At 39.7% G+C, this 15,608-nt stretch overlaps 1 protein-coding gene across 3 annotated transcripts in view; it reads left to right on the top strand.

Annotated features, from left to right (window-relative positions):
* man1a2 (mannosidase, alpha, class 1A, member 2) overlaps positions 1-15,608 on the top strand; it is a 117,101-nt gene that overhangs the window by 87,298 nt on the left and 14,195 nt on the right. For all 3 annotated transcript variants that reach the window (XM_051403607.1, XM_051403609.1, XM_051403608.1), the window contains exons 7-12: positions 1,046-1,140; positions 3,146-3,269; positions 3,412-3,505; positions 13,345-13,460; positions 14,327-14,546; positions 15,432-15,604. In XM_051403607.1, coding sequence (XP_051259567.1) covers positions 1,046-1,140; positions 3,146-3,269; positions 3,412-3,505; positions 13,345-13,460; positions 14,327-14,546; positions 15,432-15,604 — 822 coding nt within the window. The remainder of the gene's footprint in view (positions 1-1,045; positions 1,141-3,145; positions 3,270-3,411; positions 3,506-13,344; positions 13,461-14,326; positions 14,547-15,431; positions 15,605-15,608) is intronic.

The following is a 15,608-nucleotide window of genomic DNA, read 5'->3' as shown; positions in this document are numbered from 1 at the left end:
TTCGTCTGATATCTATCTGTAATGTGAATTAGGTCAGTATCTATACCAATATTGGATCATATTGGTCCCAACTCTAATCTCTCTAGATACTCATATGAGAGAATGAAATAACCATGAATGAAAGAAAATCTGTTGTGGTACCAAAGACTAGATGAAGATGAATTCTGTCCTCTAGCGGGGCAACATGAGCTTGAGGAAGCAACATTAAGTTAACCTAAACACTCACCATTAAGCTGTGTTTATTTGTCAACTTATCTGCTGTTTGCTTTAAAAGTGATCATGGGTTGTCTGTCTTCTGAGCAGTTTTAGAGCATCCACAGTTACAGCTTGCAGCATATGCTCATATGCAGTGAGTTCAGCAGCAGAATAACCTTTGTTTCCTTTTATCTCTTTGATTGGCATGCTGAGAAAAGAACAAGGGCTGCAGCAGATTTTTCTGGGCCTTCATCTGTCAGACAAGTGCAAGGACTTGTGTAATCTCAAAACGAACACATGTCCATTTCTCTCCCATCAGTCTGTGTAAATTAGACGCCAGTCATGATAATGGAAACCTAACTCCGTCTGTGTACTTTGGTATCTCGCCCTGCTCAGTCAGCGTAGTATGACCTCCAAGCTTTTCTTGTAGACATCTCAGTGGTACTCTGCAACATTTCACATTACTGCAGCATAGTTTGAAGGGAGGTTTTGCATATATTAGTCTGCCAGTCTCCTCCATAAATCCATTCAGCTCTGACGCTGTGTGGCCATCATTTAGTGATCGTTTGTCTCCTGACATCTCACTCTGCCTTATTTGCCTTCATCTTGCGTTTGTTTTGGTTGTTGACAGTTGTTTTATGCTCATAGCTGACAGCTGTTTGAGAAGAATATTAAGCAGGGAAAACTGATGGACTGCAGAATATTGCAAGTGAACACGATAAAAGGTAACCAATCTTAAAATTAACTGTCTCTTTTTTTTCCCATCTTCCGTCTCTCTCTCTCTCTCTCTCTCTCTCTCTCTCTCTCTCTCTCTCTCTCTGTCTCTGTCTCTGTCTCTCTCCCTGTCCAGGTATTCAAGCTGAAGGCGGTCCAGCTAGCCGAGAAGCTGCTTCCTGCCTTTAACACCCCCACAGGAATCCCTTGGGCCATGGTTAACCTTAAGAGGTCAGTGACACTGCAACTGAAAACCACCCCCTTGTCCAGTAGCTAGCCTGAGATGAATATAAAGTGAGATGTTCCACTCGGTATCACTAACAGTTGACCGAGCAGCCTGAAACAAACTGGTGTGACTGACAGGTTGCACTATGGTCATTTTCGCTTTTTTTTCCTTCTTACTCTTTCTTCTATAAAAGAGAAATGTTTCACTGTATTCGATCAATATGTAAACCTGCAATAATTGGTTTTATTTACTCAGTTATTACTTACCAAAATGCATTGTGTATATCCTGGAGGTCCAACAAATGTCTTCAGTGATTATTCCTTCTAAAACATTTGCCTAATTTAGGCGAGGTATTTCAGATCCAGCATTGTTTACATCCATATTTACCACACACAGCTTCTTCTTGTCTGCCTTTACTGTCCTTTTCTGTTGTTTTTTTGTTTTTGCTACAGCCACCTGTAGATCAGTAGAACAGTCTGAAGCCACTGGCAGGACTGTGTATCATTGTGTAGTATTATTATTATTATTATTATTATTATTATTATTATTATGACATAATTTGGACACATTGTCTTATAACCAATGTTGCTGCACTTTAAACTGGAAAAACTGAAAATGCCTGTGTGCGTGTGAGAGAGGAAGGTTTTGAGTCTTCAGGATAGTTTTTGGAACCTATGTGAACAGGCAACAAAAAGAAGTGTTAAATTCAACTTTTAGAAACCTGTAGTCGCCCTGTTAGCCTGCAGCTTGTAACAGTGCTCTACTTTACTGTAGTAGCCTTGGCCGGAAGTGTAACATTACCAAAACATTTCCCTATCCTTGTTTTGGTTCCTACTACTTTTTTTTTTTTTTGTACCTGTGAAGAGCGTTGGGAAGTGTGTGTGTGTCTTTTTGTGCCTCTGTGTGTGTCTTTTTGTCTCCCTCCATTCCCCACTGCTCTCTGTGTTATCAATTTACTTATTCATTGAATGAAACAATGAAATGAAATAAAATTGCTGTATCAACCTGCAGGCTACTTTGTTGCTAAGCACCCTGGCTTGGTGTGTGTGCGTGTGTGATCAGCATCCTGTTACATAAGTTAGCAGGTTGTTAAGGATGTGTGCTGTACAAGTGAGGGCCTCCTTTTCTCAAAGTAATTCTAATTTGTTAGAGAGCGGACAATTTGTGTTGTGTCGCCAACTAGACAAACACACAGCGGAGCATGTTCATACATCGCAGATGTCCCGAAGAGTAATTGTACACTCAGGAATTTAATCTGAACAGAAAACACACACAAGTGACACGTCTCTCTCTTCTTCCACTTGATCAGACAAATAAGGTGCCTCACACACACGCTTCCTCTTCACACACAGGCACACACCCACCAGTTGCAACCTAGTATGCACTCATGCAAAATTGAAGCTGTTCAAGTAACTACTGTGTCAAATACCTGTCATGTATAAATGTCATTTTAAACTCCTGAACATATAGCGGACCTGTTGCTCAGGCTGCAATCAATCCAACTCCAACACTGCCGTGTGTCACTAGACTGTAATATATATTATCGGGTTTGGTGGTTTTGAAAAGATGTCCAATTGCAACAGTATCTTACTATGACATGTAAATCCTTGTTCAAACCTTATTATATACAGAGATTTTCTACATTGTCTACCAGATAATGGATGACTCAAAGTTATGTTCAAGATTACTGCATTTGATCATGCTTCTTCATTTCACTTTTGTCTACATTTTATACACTTTTTTAAAATGTATTTTTACATTTTTAGCCTTGCACCTCTCAAAATCATGGATCCACCATAATTATTGGGCCAATAAATTATGGGAAATTTAGATTACTATGTATTATTCCTATAATTAAATTGTAACGGATAAATTATGGAATATTAAATCATCCATCTTTGCTCACTACATCTTAGCCTTCCTTACCTTAGGCGTGCATAGACTACAGGTTATGAACTTCTTTCTCTTCTCTTTACCTCTCTCCACCCCTCCCACCTCCCCCTCTTCCAGCGGTGTTGGTCGTAACTGGGGTTGGGCGTCAGCGGGCAGCAGCATCCTGGCTGAGTTTGGGACTCTCCACATGGAGTTTGTTCACCTCACCTACCTTACAGGAAACCCTGCCTACTACCAGAAGGTACAAGTAACATTGTCTATATGTGTGCGTTGGGACTGGATGTGCTTACAATTGCAGTATTGCTGCTTGTCTGCATGTTTTCTTTGCTTTGCAATATCTAGACGTGGATTAAAACTTCCACTGTGTGTTGTGTTGATCACAGGTGATGCACATCCGGAAGCTGCTGGCCAAAATGGACAGACCCAACGGGCTCTACCCAAACTACCTGAATCCCCGTACGGGCCGCTGGGGCCAACGTAAGTACATCTTTTGGTTCAGAGAGCAGAAAACAGTAGGGTTGGCATCAAAATATTTTATTAGCAGTTGCTTAGGCATTAAATCACTGCTTCACATCAAGGGGTTGATACAAATGCGTACTAATATGTACTTTTATGTGCTTTTGTGGTTACAAGGACCTTTTCAAATATTTTAAAGGAAAAAAATGTAATTCAGTTTATTTTTATTTATTTATTTTTTCAACATTTAATTTACACCAACACTGTGTAAGATTTGGGTCGCTCTCAGTCCGGGCAGCACGGCTAACTAACTGAGCAAGCTTGCATCAGAATTATTTATTTTTTAACTTATTTTAAGGTAGAAAAGTTTAAAAAAAAAAAGTTTAATTTAAAGAATTCACCTGCATCGGTGATTTACAAGCAGCCAACTAGGAGAAGTGTCAAAATTGTCTTGTGAGTTTCAGATGATCATGTACTAGAAGTGCTATAAGGAGAAACAGGAGAAATCAACACTAAGTGAAGGAGAAAGGAGTAGAATGGATCTTCTTTAATGAGAACAAATTGAAGCGAGTAGAAGAAGATGGAAGAGGGGGAACACAGTATTCCCGGTATATTGATTACATTTTGGCAGCGTGTCCAGGGAAATTAACAGCTCACCGAGTGAACTTAGATGTGCAATGACACATCTCTGTTTTTTCTCTGAAACCCATCATTTTCGCTTAAAGTTAATTTTCGGCAAATATATAACTAAAGCTGGTGAGACGCCACGTGTTGGTTAGCTACAGCTACAGTACTTTAGTATTTTACTCAACTGAACATGATGATGGACAAACAACCAGTATAACTGAGGTCACAATGATGAAATAACCCTGACCCAACAATAATTGAAGTACAAACTTAACAAACATCTGTAAACCAGTGCAATTATTATGTTTGCAGACCAGAGGATAGGTTCACTTTTGTCTTGAAACAATATGCACATTTGAAGAGTTTTTGGTTGCTGTTATTGTTTTTCCTGTCTGAAGAGGGTCCTTCCCAATTTATTTTGACTATATCAGCAGCTGATTCTGTGAAAAATGCACTTTAAAGTTTATCTGGGCTTTAACAGTCTAGTTAGATACTTCAAGTTGGTTACAGCAAGAAAACTCTTTATATAAAAACACAAGAGGAATGTCTGTGCTAAAAAGAATGTTGACATTGGAACTAAAGCTGATATAATTAGTCAATTAATCGATTTGTTTTTTCTAAGCAACAATGTCAAATATTCTCTGGTTTGAGCTCCTCCAGTGTTAGGATTTACAGATTTTTTTTCTTCAAGATATCCACTTGCCTCATATTAGCTTTGTCTGAAATCTTTGCACATGAGGAATATGGATTTTATCCCCCATTTCTTACTTTGGTACTGTGTTAAGAGGGAATCTCTTGATGGCCAGTAAGGACAGGAGGAACAATAAAATCAACAAAAAACTGTTTCAATGTACAGATGGGCATGTGAAGATTGTATTAAGAGAGCCTTTTAAACCTAGAACCTTTTATACCACAGTGTAATTGTATGTGTTAAATGAGTAGAATTCTGAATACAGTAGGGTCTTTAAACGCCGGGGGTTTGCTTACATGAGTCCACCGATGTCAGTCAGTTCCATTCATCTTCCATACATTTATTCAGAATAATCTACACTTTCTTTCTTACGTGCAGTCTGTATGTTTGCACTCTTCCTCTAACAATACTTGGGATATTTCAGCATTCGTAACAGAATATTAAATATTCCTTGTTGTTTATTTGTCAACATTTCAGTAGGGAGAGTTTTGAACCTGAGGAGGCTTTTAATAGCAACTGAGATGTATGATGACAGATATGTAGAGGTTTGTGGTTTGTTAACATTCCAACAGAATATTAAAACATTGTGGATATTAAAATATTCATTTTTGTGTGCACGCTTGCCTTACAAGTATTTTCTTTAAACTGAACGCTGTGCTCGGGTTTACTCTTTAGTTCAGCAAAAGGAAATGAAAAGATGAAATCTGTTTAAAATTGAATATATGGTGTTGTTTTCATTTGTCCAGTGGAATGAGCTGCTACGTAAGAGAGTGCCATATTAAGTCCATTCAATTTCACAACACTCACAAATAAATGGGAAATACAGAGGAGAAAACAAAACAGATGATGGTACCACTCTTAAAGCAATATAGTGTTGTTGTTTTTTTAACAACCACTGTGGCCTAGTGAGATGAAATCTCAGTTTTATTTGTTTTACTTGTCGACAAAACAAATGGAGAGCACTCATGGATGGATGGATAAATGGAGGGGCTCATTAATGGATGGATATGTGGCTTGGCAGTCAGACTGATGTACTTGTAAGTGCACAGACTTTGGGCCAAAAGCAGGGGAAAATAAATGGACGGAATATGGAGGGAGGGCGGATTGACTGATGGATGGATGAGTACATTAACAGATAGATGGTTAGCTGGCGAGCTGCATGACTGGGCAGGTGGTGACGGATGTTTTATGTTTGTTTCTCTGTATGTGTGCAAGTCTTTCTTTCTCTATATATTTGAGTCATAAAAATACAGTGTGCATATGCGCCCGTGTTTGTTTGTTTTTGTCAGTGTGTGTCTCTGCATGTGTCTCTGTGCACATACACCATAACACTTTAGATATCTATTGATCTACTTGTTTGTTACTGTGTATATGTGTGTTGTGGTCTTAATCCTGGACACATTAATTAGCTGCTAGTCCACCTTGTTGCCTTAACTTGCTCAGTTGATTACTGCAAAGCAGCTGGTTTAATTAAAGCTTGTACACTCCAAGACCAGCTTGACCTGCTGTAGTGCCCCCTGAGCACTGCACACAGGGGTTGCATGATATAGTTAAAAGGATGGGGGGGGGGGGAATGTAATTAATGAATGTAGAAATCGAAGGGCCTTTTTTTTTCTTCATTTCACTACAGTTCTAGTTTATCCATTCAGCTACTCAAGTTAATCATGTCCAGTCATGCGACTACTGTACCCTTGTCCACACATTATTTGTAGGTGTCTGTAGCTGACCGTCATTTTGCAGTGCATTCTGGGGAAGAACATATTAACTTTTAGAAAGAGAAAACGTTGACACTACACTACCAGCAGCATAAATTTCAGAATCCTCAGCTGCATCAACCAACACACAGATACATAATTAAAAGGCTGAGAGCTGGGTAGTTGGTGTGCTTGTCAGTTTCTCTAAGGGTCTTCACATCGTCTTCAGGCAAAGCAACATCCAAAGCACTCCATGTAGTCTTGCTGTTGCTTTTTCAGTCTTCAATTTCTATTACTGCAGCAGAACAAAGATGTCACCTTGATTTTTTGAGGATTACTTTCAGACAATACAAGCACTATGTAAGTAGTCCGATTGTTGAACAGTCAAGGTCCTTTTTTGTTTCTTGTGCTCTCTACATCTTTTGCATGTAGTCACAAAGTCAGTCTAACTGAAATGAATTGAATTCTCCTCACTTTTTGTAAAGTATAATGATACTGCACCTATTGTCCACATTTTTCAAAAGAGGATAAAAACTTTCTTTTCTTTTTTTGGACATATTTTTGAAAACTAAGTGTGTATATATATATATATATATATATATATATGAATATGTCATAGCCCTGTATAGCCTACAAACGTACACATTTTTTTAACAACCCCATATAAGGTTGGTAGCAGGAAGTACCATTAGTGTTATAAGTGATTCAACATCTGGGAGGACCCATAGTGCTGTAAAGTTTCTGTTCCACTCAGAAAGTGGAAGCTAGTTAACCTGGCTTGCTAACTTTACTACAGCACTAGATGCTACTTTTTAATCATTTTATTTGAACAACTGCTGAGTCGAAGGGAGTGTTCAACATCAGACTCCTAGCATAATAACTGACTGTTTCTAGCTTTGGATTTGAAGTTGTATTCCAAACTATAATTTGGTGCATACCCATATTGAATCAGAGTCCCCTGGAGAAGTTAGGGGATAGTATCATGGCAGTAAAATTTATGAAATCTAAATTTCATCTTTTTGGTAATGACAGTTTTGACCAAATAAGAACCCAGATTAAAACAACAACACACAAACAGCAAGGATTTACTATATATATTGAGTTCTTGAATTAAGGTTAACTTCAGTTTGACTTCACTGTTTGAATCAGGGTAGTTTTACATGTTCACTGTTGGGTAAGTGGAAGAAGCTTCAAACCAAGAAAGACAAAAAATCCATATATCACTTGTCTTGTTAAACATGTTAATTACACATCAATAAAGCAACAACAAAGACCCTCTATGGTCGCTGCTCAGCCCGCTATCATGTCATGATATCATTCACAGATTCAGGAAGGCAGAAAATTACAGTCTGTTAAAAGTCTCTTTTCAGATAAACACACAGTGTTTGAAACGTGTTGTTGTGGGAGCGTGTTTATCATTTGCATGTTTTTGCACACCTGTAGCTGCCGCAGAATCAAGCAGGTACACGCCACATCCATTAAAATTCATTACAGGACCATTTAAACTGAGCTTTCAGGACTGAAGAGAGGCAGCACAGCTGTCTCACATTAGATTTATGTGCGCTGGTATCTGGGCACAAAATGAACTCAAACCACCAGCCAAAATCTGCCTGCACCTGTAGTGTTTCTCTACTGTATCGGCCGCTGTGGCAAGTAAACAACCACATTTTGGAAATTTTATTTTCTTAAACAGTCTAATTGGTTTGTAATATTGAGAGTACATTGTTTTCAAGTAACAGTCTTGCTTCTGGTGTGTGTGTTTGAATTATGAACATTTGAGTTGTGAGTAGTTGTTAGGTATTGGATGAGAAATGTATGTGAATGTGTGCCTGTGTTTGAGACAATGTGTGAAGTGTTTGAAGGTTGGGAGCATGTGTCGAGAGTGTGTGCAAATGTTTCACTGTGTATGAATTGGTGTGTGTCCCTTATTCTGCAGTGTAGGTGTGCAGACAGTAGTTAAGGCAGACTAATGAGGAATGAGGCTGAGCTCCTCTGTCTTAATGAGATCCTGCTGTGACTGACAGCCTTATTACCACACACTCCTCTCTTACTATAACACCGTGCTGCCTACACACACACACACACACACACACACACACACACACACACACACACCACCCACTCCCTCTTTTTAACCTATCCACCGGCACTCTTCTTTGCTCACACACACAGAGCAGTCTGTCAAACACTCTTTTCTTCATCACTGTATTTCCAGAAGAATTAATTATTACTGAAACAGAAACAAATATGAATTGTCTAGCAAAGGTTCAACTACAGTTTTTTCCTACAGTCTGCAAACAACAGGCATTTAGGCACAAACATACTGTACAGCAGCCTGATAATGAGACTTTCTTTTTGGTTTCACTGCATTATTCAGATGTTGTGACAGTCTTATGTGCAACTGTTTCCTGTTTAGGAGTTACTGTTATTTTGTCCGTTTTTAAGTAGTTATTTCTGTCAGTTGACTTAAAACAACTTGTATACAGTAGTTGTGTTGATAACTTTTCTACTGGCATTTTTCTGCCTCTGGCACAGGAAAATGATGTCCACATTCTTAATCCTGTCTACAAAGCTTTGTTTGGCTCAGTTAATGCCAACCGGGAAAACAGCCATCAATGAGTACAACACCAGACCAGAGTTGTTTTTGCTTTGTTTTTTTTTTTCTTTTCTCTCCACTGAGTTTGAATCAATTCTTCATCACAGTAGAAAATAACATTTTGTTTTGGCCATATTGGCTGTTAATTAACATTTATTTTACAGAACCAGTGTGTAGTGGTGAGGTTGCTGATTGCAACCAACTGAATCCAGCTTACAGCCTTCCAAGCATGAAGGAGAAACGACGGTGGCCGTGAAACTTGGCCCTATCTGGAACTACTAGATATTATACAGATAGTGCACAGAAACTAATTGTACTTTTGCACCTGTTAGCATACACAAAAGTTATTAGTATTACCTCAGGAGCCCTTGCCTGTGACCTGTGTTTTAAGTCAGAGTGTGTTTGAAGCTTTGTGAAGATGTCTCCCTGTGTACATGTATCTTTCTGTCTGTGGTTTATTGTGTGTTTGAAGCCGCCTATTCAGCAGACCCTGCCTTTGATTGACAGACGCTCCCTGCATGACCCTGATCCTTTGATTGGCAGAAAAATGATGGAGATGAGAGAAGTTGGGGGAGCGTGTGGGGGTGGTTGCTAGGTTGAAAGAGTGTGGGCGGTGATTGTGAAACAGGGAATGGTAGAAGGTTAAGGGAAAAATATAAAAAAGATTAGACAGAACTTGAATGAGTTTCTCCAGTTTGTATTTTAATCTGCATCTCCTTGTTATTTTCCTCTTTACATTCAAAAACTGTCTTATGTGAAAGGGCACTTGGAGCTGTGGGTGGTGTATTATCTTTAGTCTGGTCGGATGTTGTGTTTTCCGATTCCTGCAATTTCACTCTTACTTTATTATTTGCGTGGTGCTCCCTGTGATACATCAGGGTCCATGTTTGAAACGAGTGGTTTTGCTTTCATGTGCCACCGCTTCAGATGCATTTTCACATATTTTATTGTAGAAATTAAACAATGGCTCATTCATTCAGGAGATTGGCAAACAGAAAGCGAGACAATGCAAGATTAGCACAGCAAGAAATGATTCAGAGCCTCTAAACTAGATAAGTGTCTGGTTATTTACAGGCTTTAGTATAAAAGTACTTGTGGACAGTGTGACAGCAGGACATTGATAACATGTATCAGTAGTAAGTGCCCAAACTTTGTGTGAGTATGTACATTTGAGTATGGCATGTATTGCATGCACACACAGGGTGCTTGTACTGATGTTGTTAAAGGTCTAGAAAACTACAGTATTTATAGCAAATGATATTATCATAGTAATAAGATCATAATTAAAAAATGTAACAGTTAACAACAGACTCTAGTGTATTGTAGATAAGTGATTTTCACTCACTACTAATGAATTATTCTGTGCATGAACAAAAAGCTATTGGACTTCCAATCCAAACCCAAAGAGAGAGGATCTCTGTCCTCTCCAAAACTCTCCTCAAGTAAGAGAGCACAGCAAAATAAGTTAACTTTTTAAACTTTAGTACATATGTCATCTACAGTGTGCAGTAACTTAACAAGTTTGTCCAGCCAAGCCCACTATGTTATCAGCTGAATTATGCTACACTTGGTAGTAATTCACCACTCTGCTAGGACTGGGTATTAACCATAGTAGCAGTGGTAATAATGGCACACAGCACAGTGCATCCATCGCTCCATCCATTTATTTTCTGCTGCTTATCTAGGTCTGTTAACAGTGGCAGCAGGTAAAATAAAGTAGCTCTGATGTATTTTATCCCAACCACATACCCCAGCGTTATCCTGGCTGCATGTGTTAGAATGCAATATGAAATCTATCCAGCTTTTCTGGGTTAGCCCTTGGGTCTCCTCCTAGTTGTACATGTCCAGAAAACCTCTGCATGGAAGGGTCAGAGAGGCATCCTGTTTAGATTTCTGAACCTAAGCAAAGTATCAGTGGTTCTACACTGATGTCTTTGGGGTTTCTGAGCTGCTCACCATTAACCTAAAGGTGAACCCAGACACTCCAGACTCAGATTAGAAACCTATGGGAGCTCCACAAACATGTTCTCTGTCTGCCAAGGTGGCCAAGGTGCTGTGCTGTTACAATCAGGATATGAAAACTACTAGATTCAAAAATACCCTCATGACACTTTCAGCACTTCCCCAACCAAGTACGATAATTTGAGGTGGAACAGAGCCACCAGAAGAGGGCTGGTGACCTGCCAGAGGCTGGCAGAGCGGAAGTACTCCCGATGAATACAAAATGCACGAGCATTCATCTAGGTCTGGTGCTTATTTTCCACCCAGGATGGAATAGTGGGAGTGCCGTATTTGGAGCAGGGGAATTATTGAAATAACATCGTCTATGCTATGTTGAAGAAAACATTTCATTTGTACACACGCATCATTAACTGCCAAATAAAAGCCAGAACACCCCAGAGAAAGTCTGGGTCATTGTAAGTGTTTCAGTGCAGCTGATGCTGTGTGAACACCTGCTACTGTTGTTAGGGATATCATAAAACATGTGCAAAGTACAACATCTATTGCAGCAAAATGCCAGTGCAGATACTAGACTTGCTATTGCTATCATAATTGAACTAGGGTCTCTTTGGTTGGCTCACCAACGGTAAATGATTTTATTCTACCAAATTGACGTATTTACATAACATTAGAATAACAGTTTCAAAAGGATTTCAGCTGGTTTATTAATTAATTTTGTTCCCAAATGTGTGTAAATCTGTACCAATCAACTCAACGTGCTTATTTAAATGAGTTTCATACACACTAGCGCTCAGCCACTTTATCTGTGTAAATATACAAACTTAGTCACCCATACATACATTCACAGAGATGAACACACACACACACACACACCATCACACTCAGGCCTCAGTCATGGTTTCAAGGTTGTTTGTGAGCTCTCTCTGTGACAAAATATGAATAATTCATTGCTTCTTCATCTTTTTTTTTTACCCGTCTTTGCGTATCCCTCCATTTACCTACGGGGATGTTAATCACATACAGAAAAGAATCCCTTCAGATGAGACACAAAGCAATCTGCTCAGATATCGAATATGATTACATAGAGCTGAGGAGGTAGTTATACGTAGAGGATGAGGAATATTCCGGCTTCACCCAATGAAGTCAGAGCTAACTAAACATATTTTCATCCAAGATTGCTTCCCCAACTATTCTTTCAAGATCATAAGAGGAGAGGCTGAAATTTGATTCCTAAAATTGGGTAATTTTACCATTTATTTACTAAATTTGTTCAGTTCAAAGTAACTCTGTGTATCTGCTCAACCTGTAAAAAGTCTGCACTACTGTATATGATTTTGTTGTAATTCGTTATAGCAAATAAAAAAATTGGGGGTTCAGAGGTAAAGCGGGTCGTCTACTAACATAATTTTTTCCGGTTCAATCCCCCGCTGCTCTCTCTGCATGTTGAAGTGTCCTTGAGCAAGACACCAAACCCCAAATTGCTCCCGATGCTGCACATCGGTGTATGAGTGTGTATGAATGATAGTTTCCTTCTGGTGGCCTTTGCAGCACGCGTTGAAGTGTGTGAATGGGGTGAGTGTGGCATGTAGTGTACAGTGCATTGAGTGGTTGAAAGACTAGAAAGGCGCTATATAAGTACAGTCCATTTACCATTTAAAAGAAAATACCATTATAAAGTATACTTGCAATTTCAATAATCAGAAAAGTTAATTTACATTATCTTTGATTTGTACTGCTGTTACAGTATACTCTCTCAAATCTTGCTCAATGTTTTTTATTTGCTATTATAGTAAATAATGTTTTATAGGGCAGTGAAATTGCACCTGAAATAGACCAAAGTGCCAAAAATAATTAGATAAAGTAGGCTCAAAACTCCCTCTAGAGAAAATAAGTTATTTTCTTAGTCTGATCAGAGTGAGTGCTGGCTGCATACCCATCCTCTCTACGTGGTGTCCAGCAAATTAGGACAGCCATGAAAGCTGTGTAAACTTTCATGAGGGCGATTGGGGACGTTGAAATGTGAGCACATCAGGGAAAGGGTAAACAAACGGAAAATGAGAGGAAACGTGCTGCCAATTTACTGTGGGCGTAAAGAAGAAAAGCCACCCAGGGCCTCGATAGATGCTTTTGATGCCATATGTTGCGCTCTGCCTAGGACTTTCTTTCTAGATTTCTCATTTGTCCATATCTTCCATGTTTTTCCTCTTTCTCTTTGTCTGTCACACTCTGTCCACTTCGTGTCCCTCCACTCCACTCTGTTCAACTCTTATTCTTGCCTCCCTCTCTTCAGATCACACCTCAGTTGGAGGACTTGGGGACAGTTTTTACGAGTATCTGCTGAAGGCATGGCTCATGTCAGACAAGACAGATACAGAAGCCCGCAAGACCTATGACGACGCCATCGAGGTAAAGTGCAGACATACTAGCTGCTAACTGTCAGTGTGCATAATCTGAAGAATCTATGCAAATATGATTATTATTATGAAGATTTTGAACATGAAATTCACTGCCATTAGATGTTGCACTAGAGCACCAGCATCTCAGACAAATGAAAATCACAAAAACTGTCTTTGTTAGTCTCGCCACAGTTCTTCCAACAATCACCATTGGTGGTTCAGTTAAAATAAACCCTTAATTCACAGAGTTAGATGTGTAAATATTTGCGAACTGGGCTGCAATCTTTGGGGAAACAAAAGGACAAAAATAGATAAATACATAAAACCAGACACATCTAGTGTCTTTGAACTGCATAGCCACAAAGCCACTACTTTTCAACTATCAGCAAGTACCAGCTCTAACTATAATTGTTATCCTTTTTTAATAACCAGCAATGATTTTGAAAACAATAACCTCACTCTCTGCCCATCTTTACAAAAAAAAAGTAGTTTTCTTCTTCTACTTCTTCTTTGGAGTTAGCAGCAAGCAGATGTTAGTGGTCTATGGCTGATGAAGTTGTCTGTCAGTCATTAAGAGTGTCAGAGAGTGAGCCGAACAGATGCTACAGAGTGAAGGAGGTGGGATGTGGCTGGATTGTAAATTGTGCACTCACCACCCTGTTCTGCTTTCTCCTGTGTGACCCTCCCCACCCTCATACACATGCACTCAATGTCAATGCCACATTAACACAACTTAACCCCGTTTATACATACACACACATTCACACTTCACTTCTGACCACATACCCTCAAATGTCCACATTTCCACCCAATCACATCCTCACCATTTCAATCACTATCTGCATACACACACACACACACACTCCCTTTCTCCAGGCCATCGAGCGCCACCTGATACGCAAATCCAACGGCGGTCTGACATTCATTGGTGAGTGGAAGAATGGCCACCTGGAGAGGAAGATGGGCCACCTGGCGTGCTTTGCCGGCGGCATGTTTGCTTTGGGCGCTGACGGCTCACCCGACGACAAGGCCGGACACTACCTGCAGCTGGGAGCCGAGATTGCACACACCTGCCACGAGTCCTACGACAGGACGGGTGAGGAGGGCAAGGAGGGACTGCGTACACAAACAAATGTGTACTGATAGTATGACTAGAACTGGCATTATGCCACATCTGTAAAGTAATTTGTTTATATTATTTTACATTTGATTACAATGCGTGTTTGAAACATTTAAGCCATGATAGCCACTCATCATTGCTATCATGTTGAGTAATTGCACACCTATGACCTCAAAATAAGCTAGTCGAACCAGACTTTAATTTTTATTTGACTCAAACAAAACAAAAAAAAAACAGACAGAGGATCAGGAAACAGGAAAAGGATCACACTGACTAAAACACTTAATTACCTAAAGGACAATAACTTCTCTGTGGAATGGTGGTATTTTTTAGAGACTGGTAGATCAACTGGTCACGTTTTTTAGCAGGTATTACATTTTCAGTTGCTGGAAGTGTAAACGTATTATCACCATTCAAAGGAGACCTTTCAAAATACCTGCTTGGAATGTTTTCCAGAGAGGATCAATAGTTGTCAGCAAAGGAACACCAGTGTGTGATCTTGCATCATGATTGTATGTATAAGTCTGTGTGCTTGTGCGTGCGTGTGTATAAGTGTAGTCAGAAGTCGTGAGGTTGCTCTGAGAAAGAGGAGAGGTTGCCGTGGCAACAAATGAAGATGGAGAGGGAGGAGAGGGAGGGCAGCAAGTTTGATAGAAACGGTCAGGCTGATAATATTTATTTTCTCTCTTCTGTTTTCCTCTCTTAATCATTCTCTTGCATTTCCCTTCCTTTGTCTCTCCAATCCCTCCATTATTATGTATAATATTTTTCTTCTCTCCCTCTATCCCTCTTGTTTTTCTTGTTGCCTCCCTTTTATTTATTTACTTTTCTCTACCTCCACCTTTCTCTTCTCCCTTCAAGTGTTGAAGCTCGGCCCGGAGGCCTTCAAGTTCGACAGTGGCCTTGAGGCGGTGGCCGTACGGCAGAATGAGAAGTACTACATCCTGCGGCCAGAGGTCATCGAGACCTACTGGTACATGTGGAGGTTCACCCATGATCCCAAATATCGGCAGTGGGGCTGGGAGGCAGCGCAGGTAA

This window comes from Dicentrarchus labrax, unplaced genomic scaffold, assembly GCF_905237075.1.
Source record: "Dicentrarchus labrax unplaced genomic scaffold, dlabrax2021, whole genome shotgun sequence".
In the NCBI taxonomy this organism is placed as follows: Eukaryota; Metazoa; Chordata; class Actinopteri; family Moronidae; genus Dicentrarchus; species Dicentrarchus labrax.
Note: the sequence above shows the minus strand (reverse complement) of the source record. Positions and strands in the feature narration are given on the sequence as shown.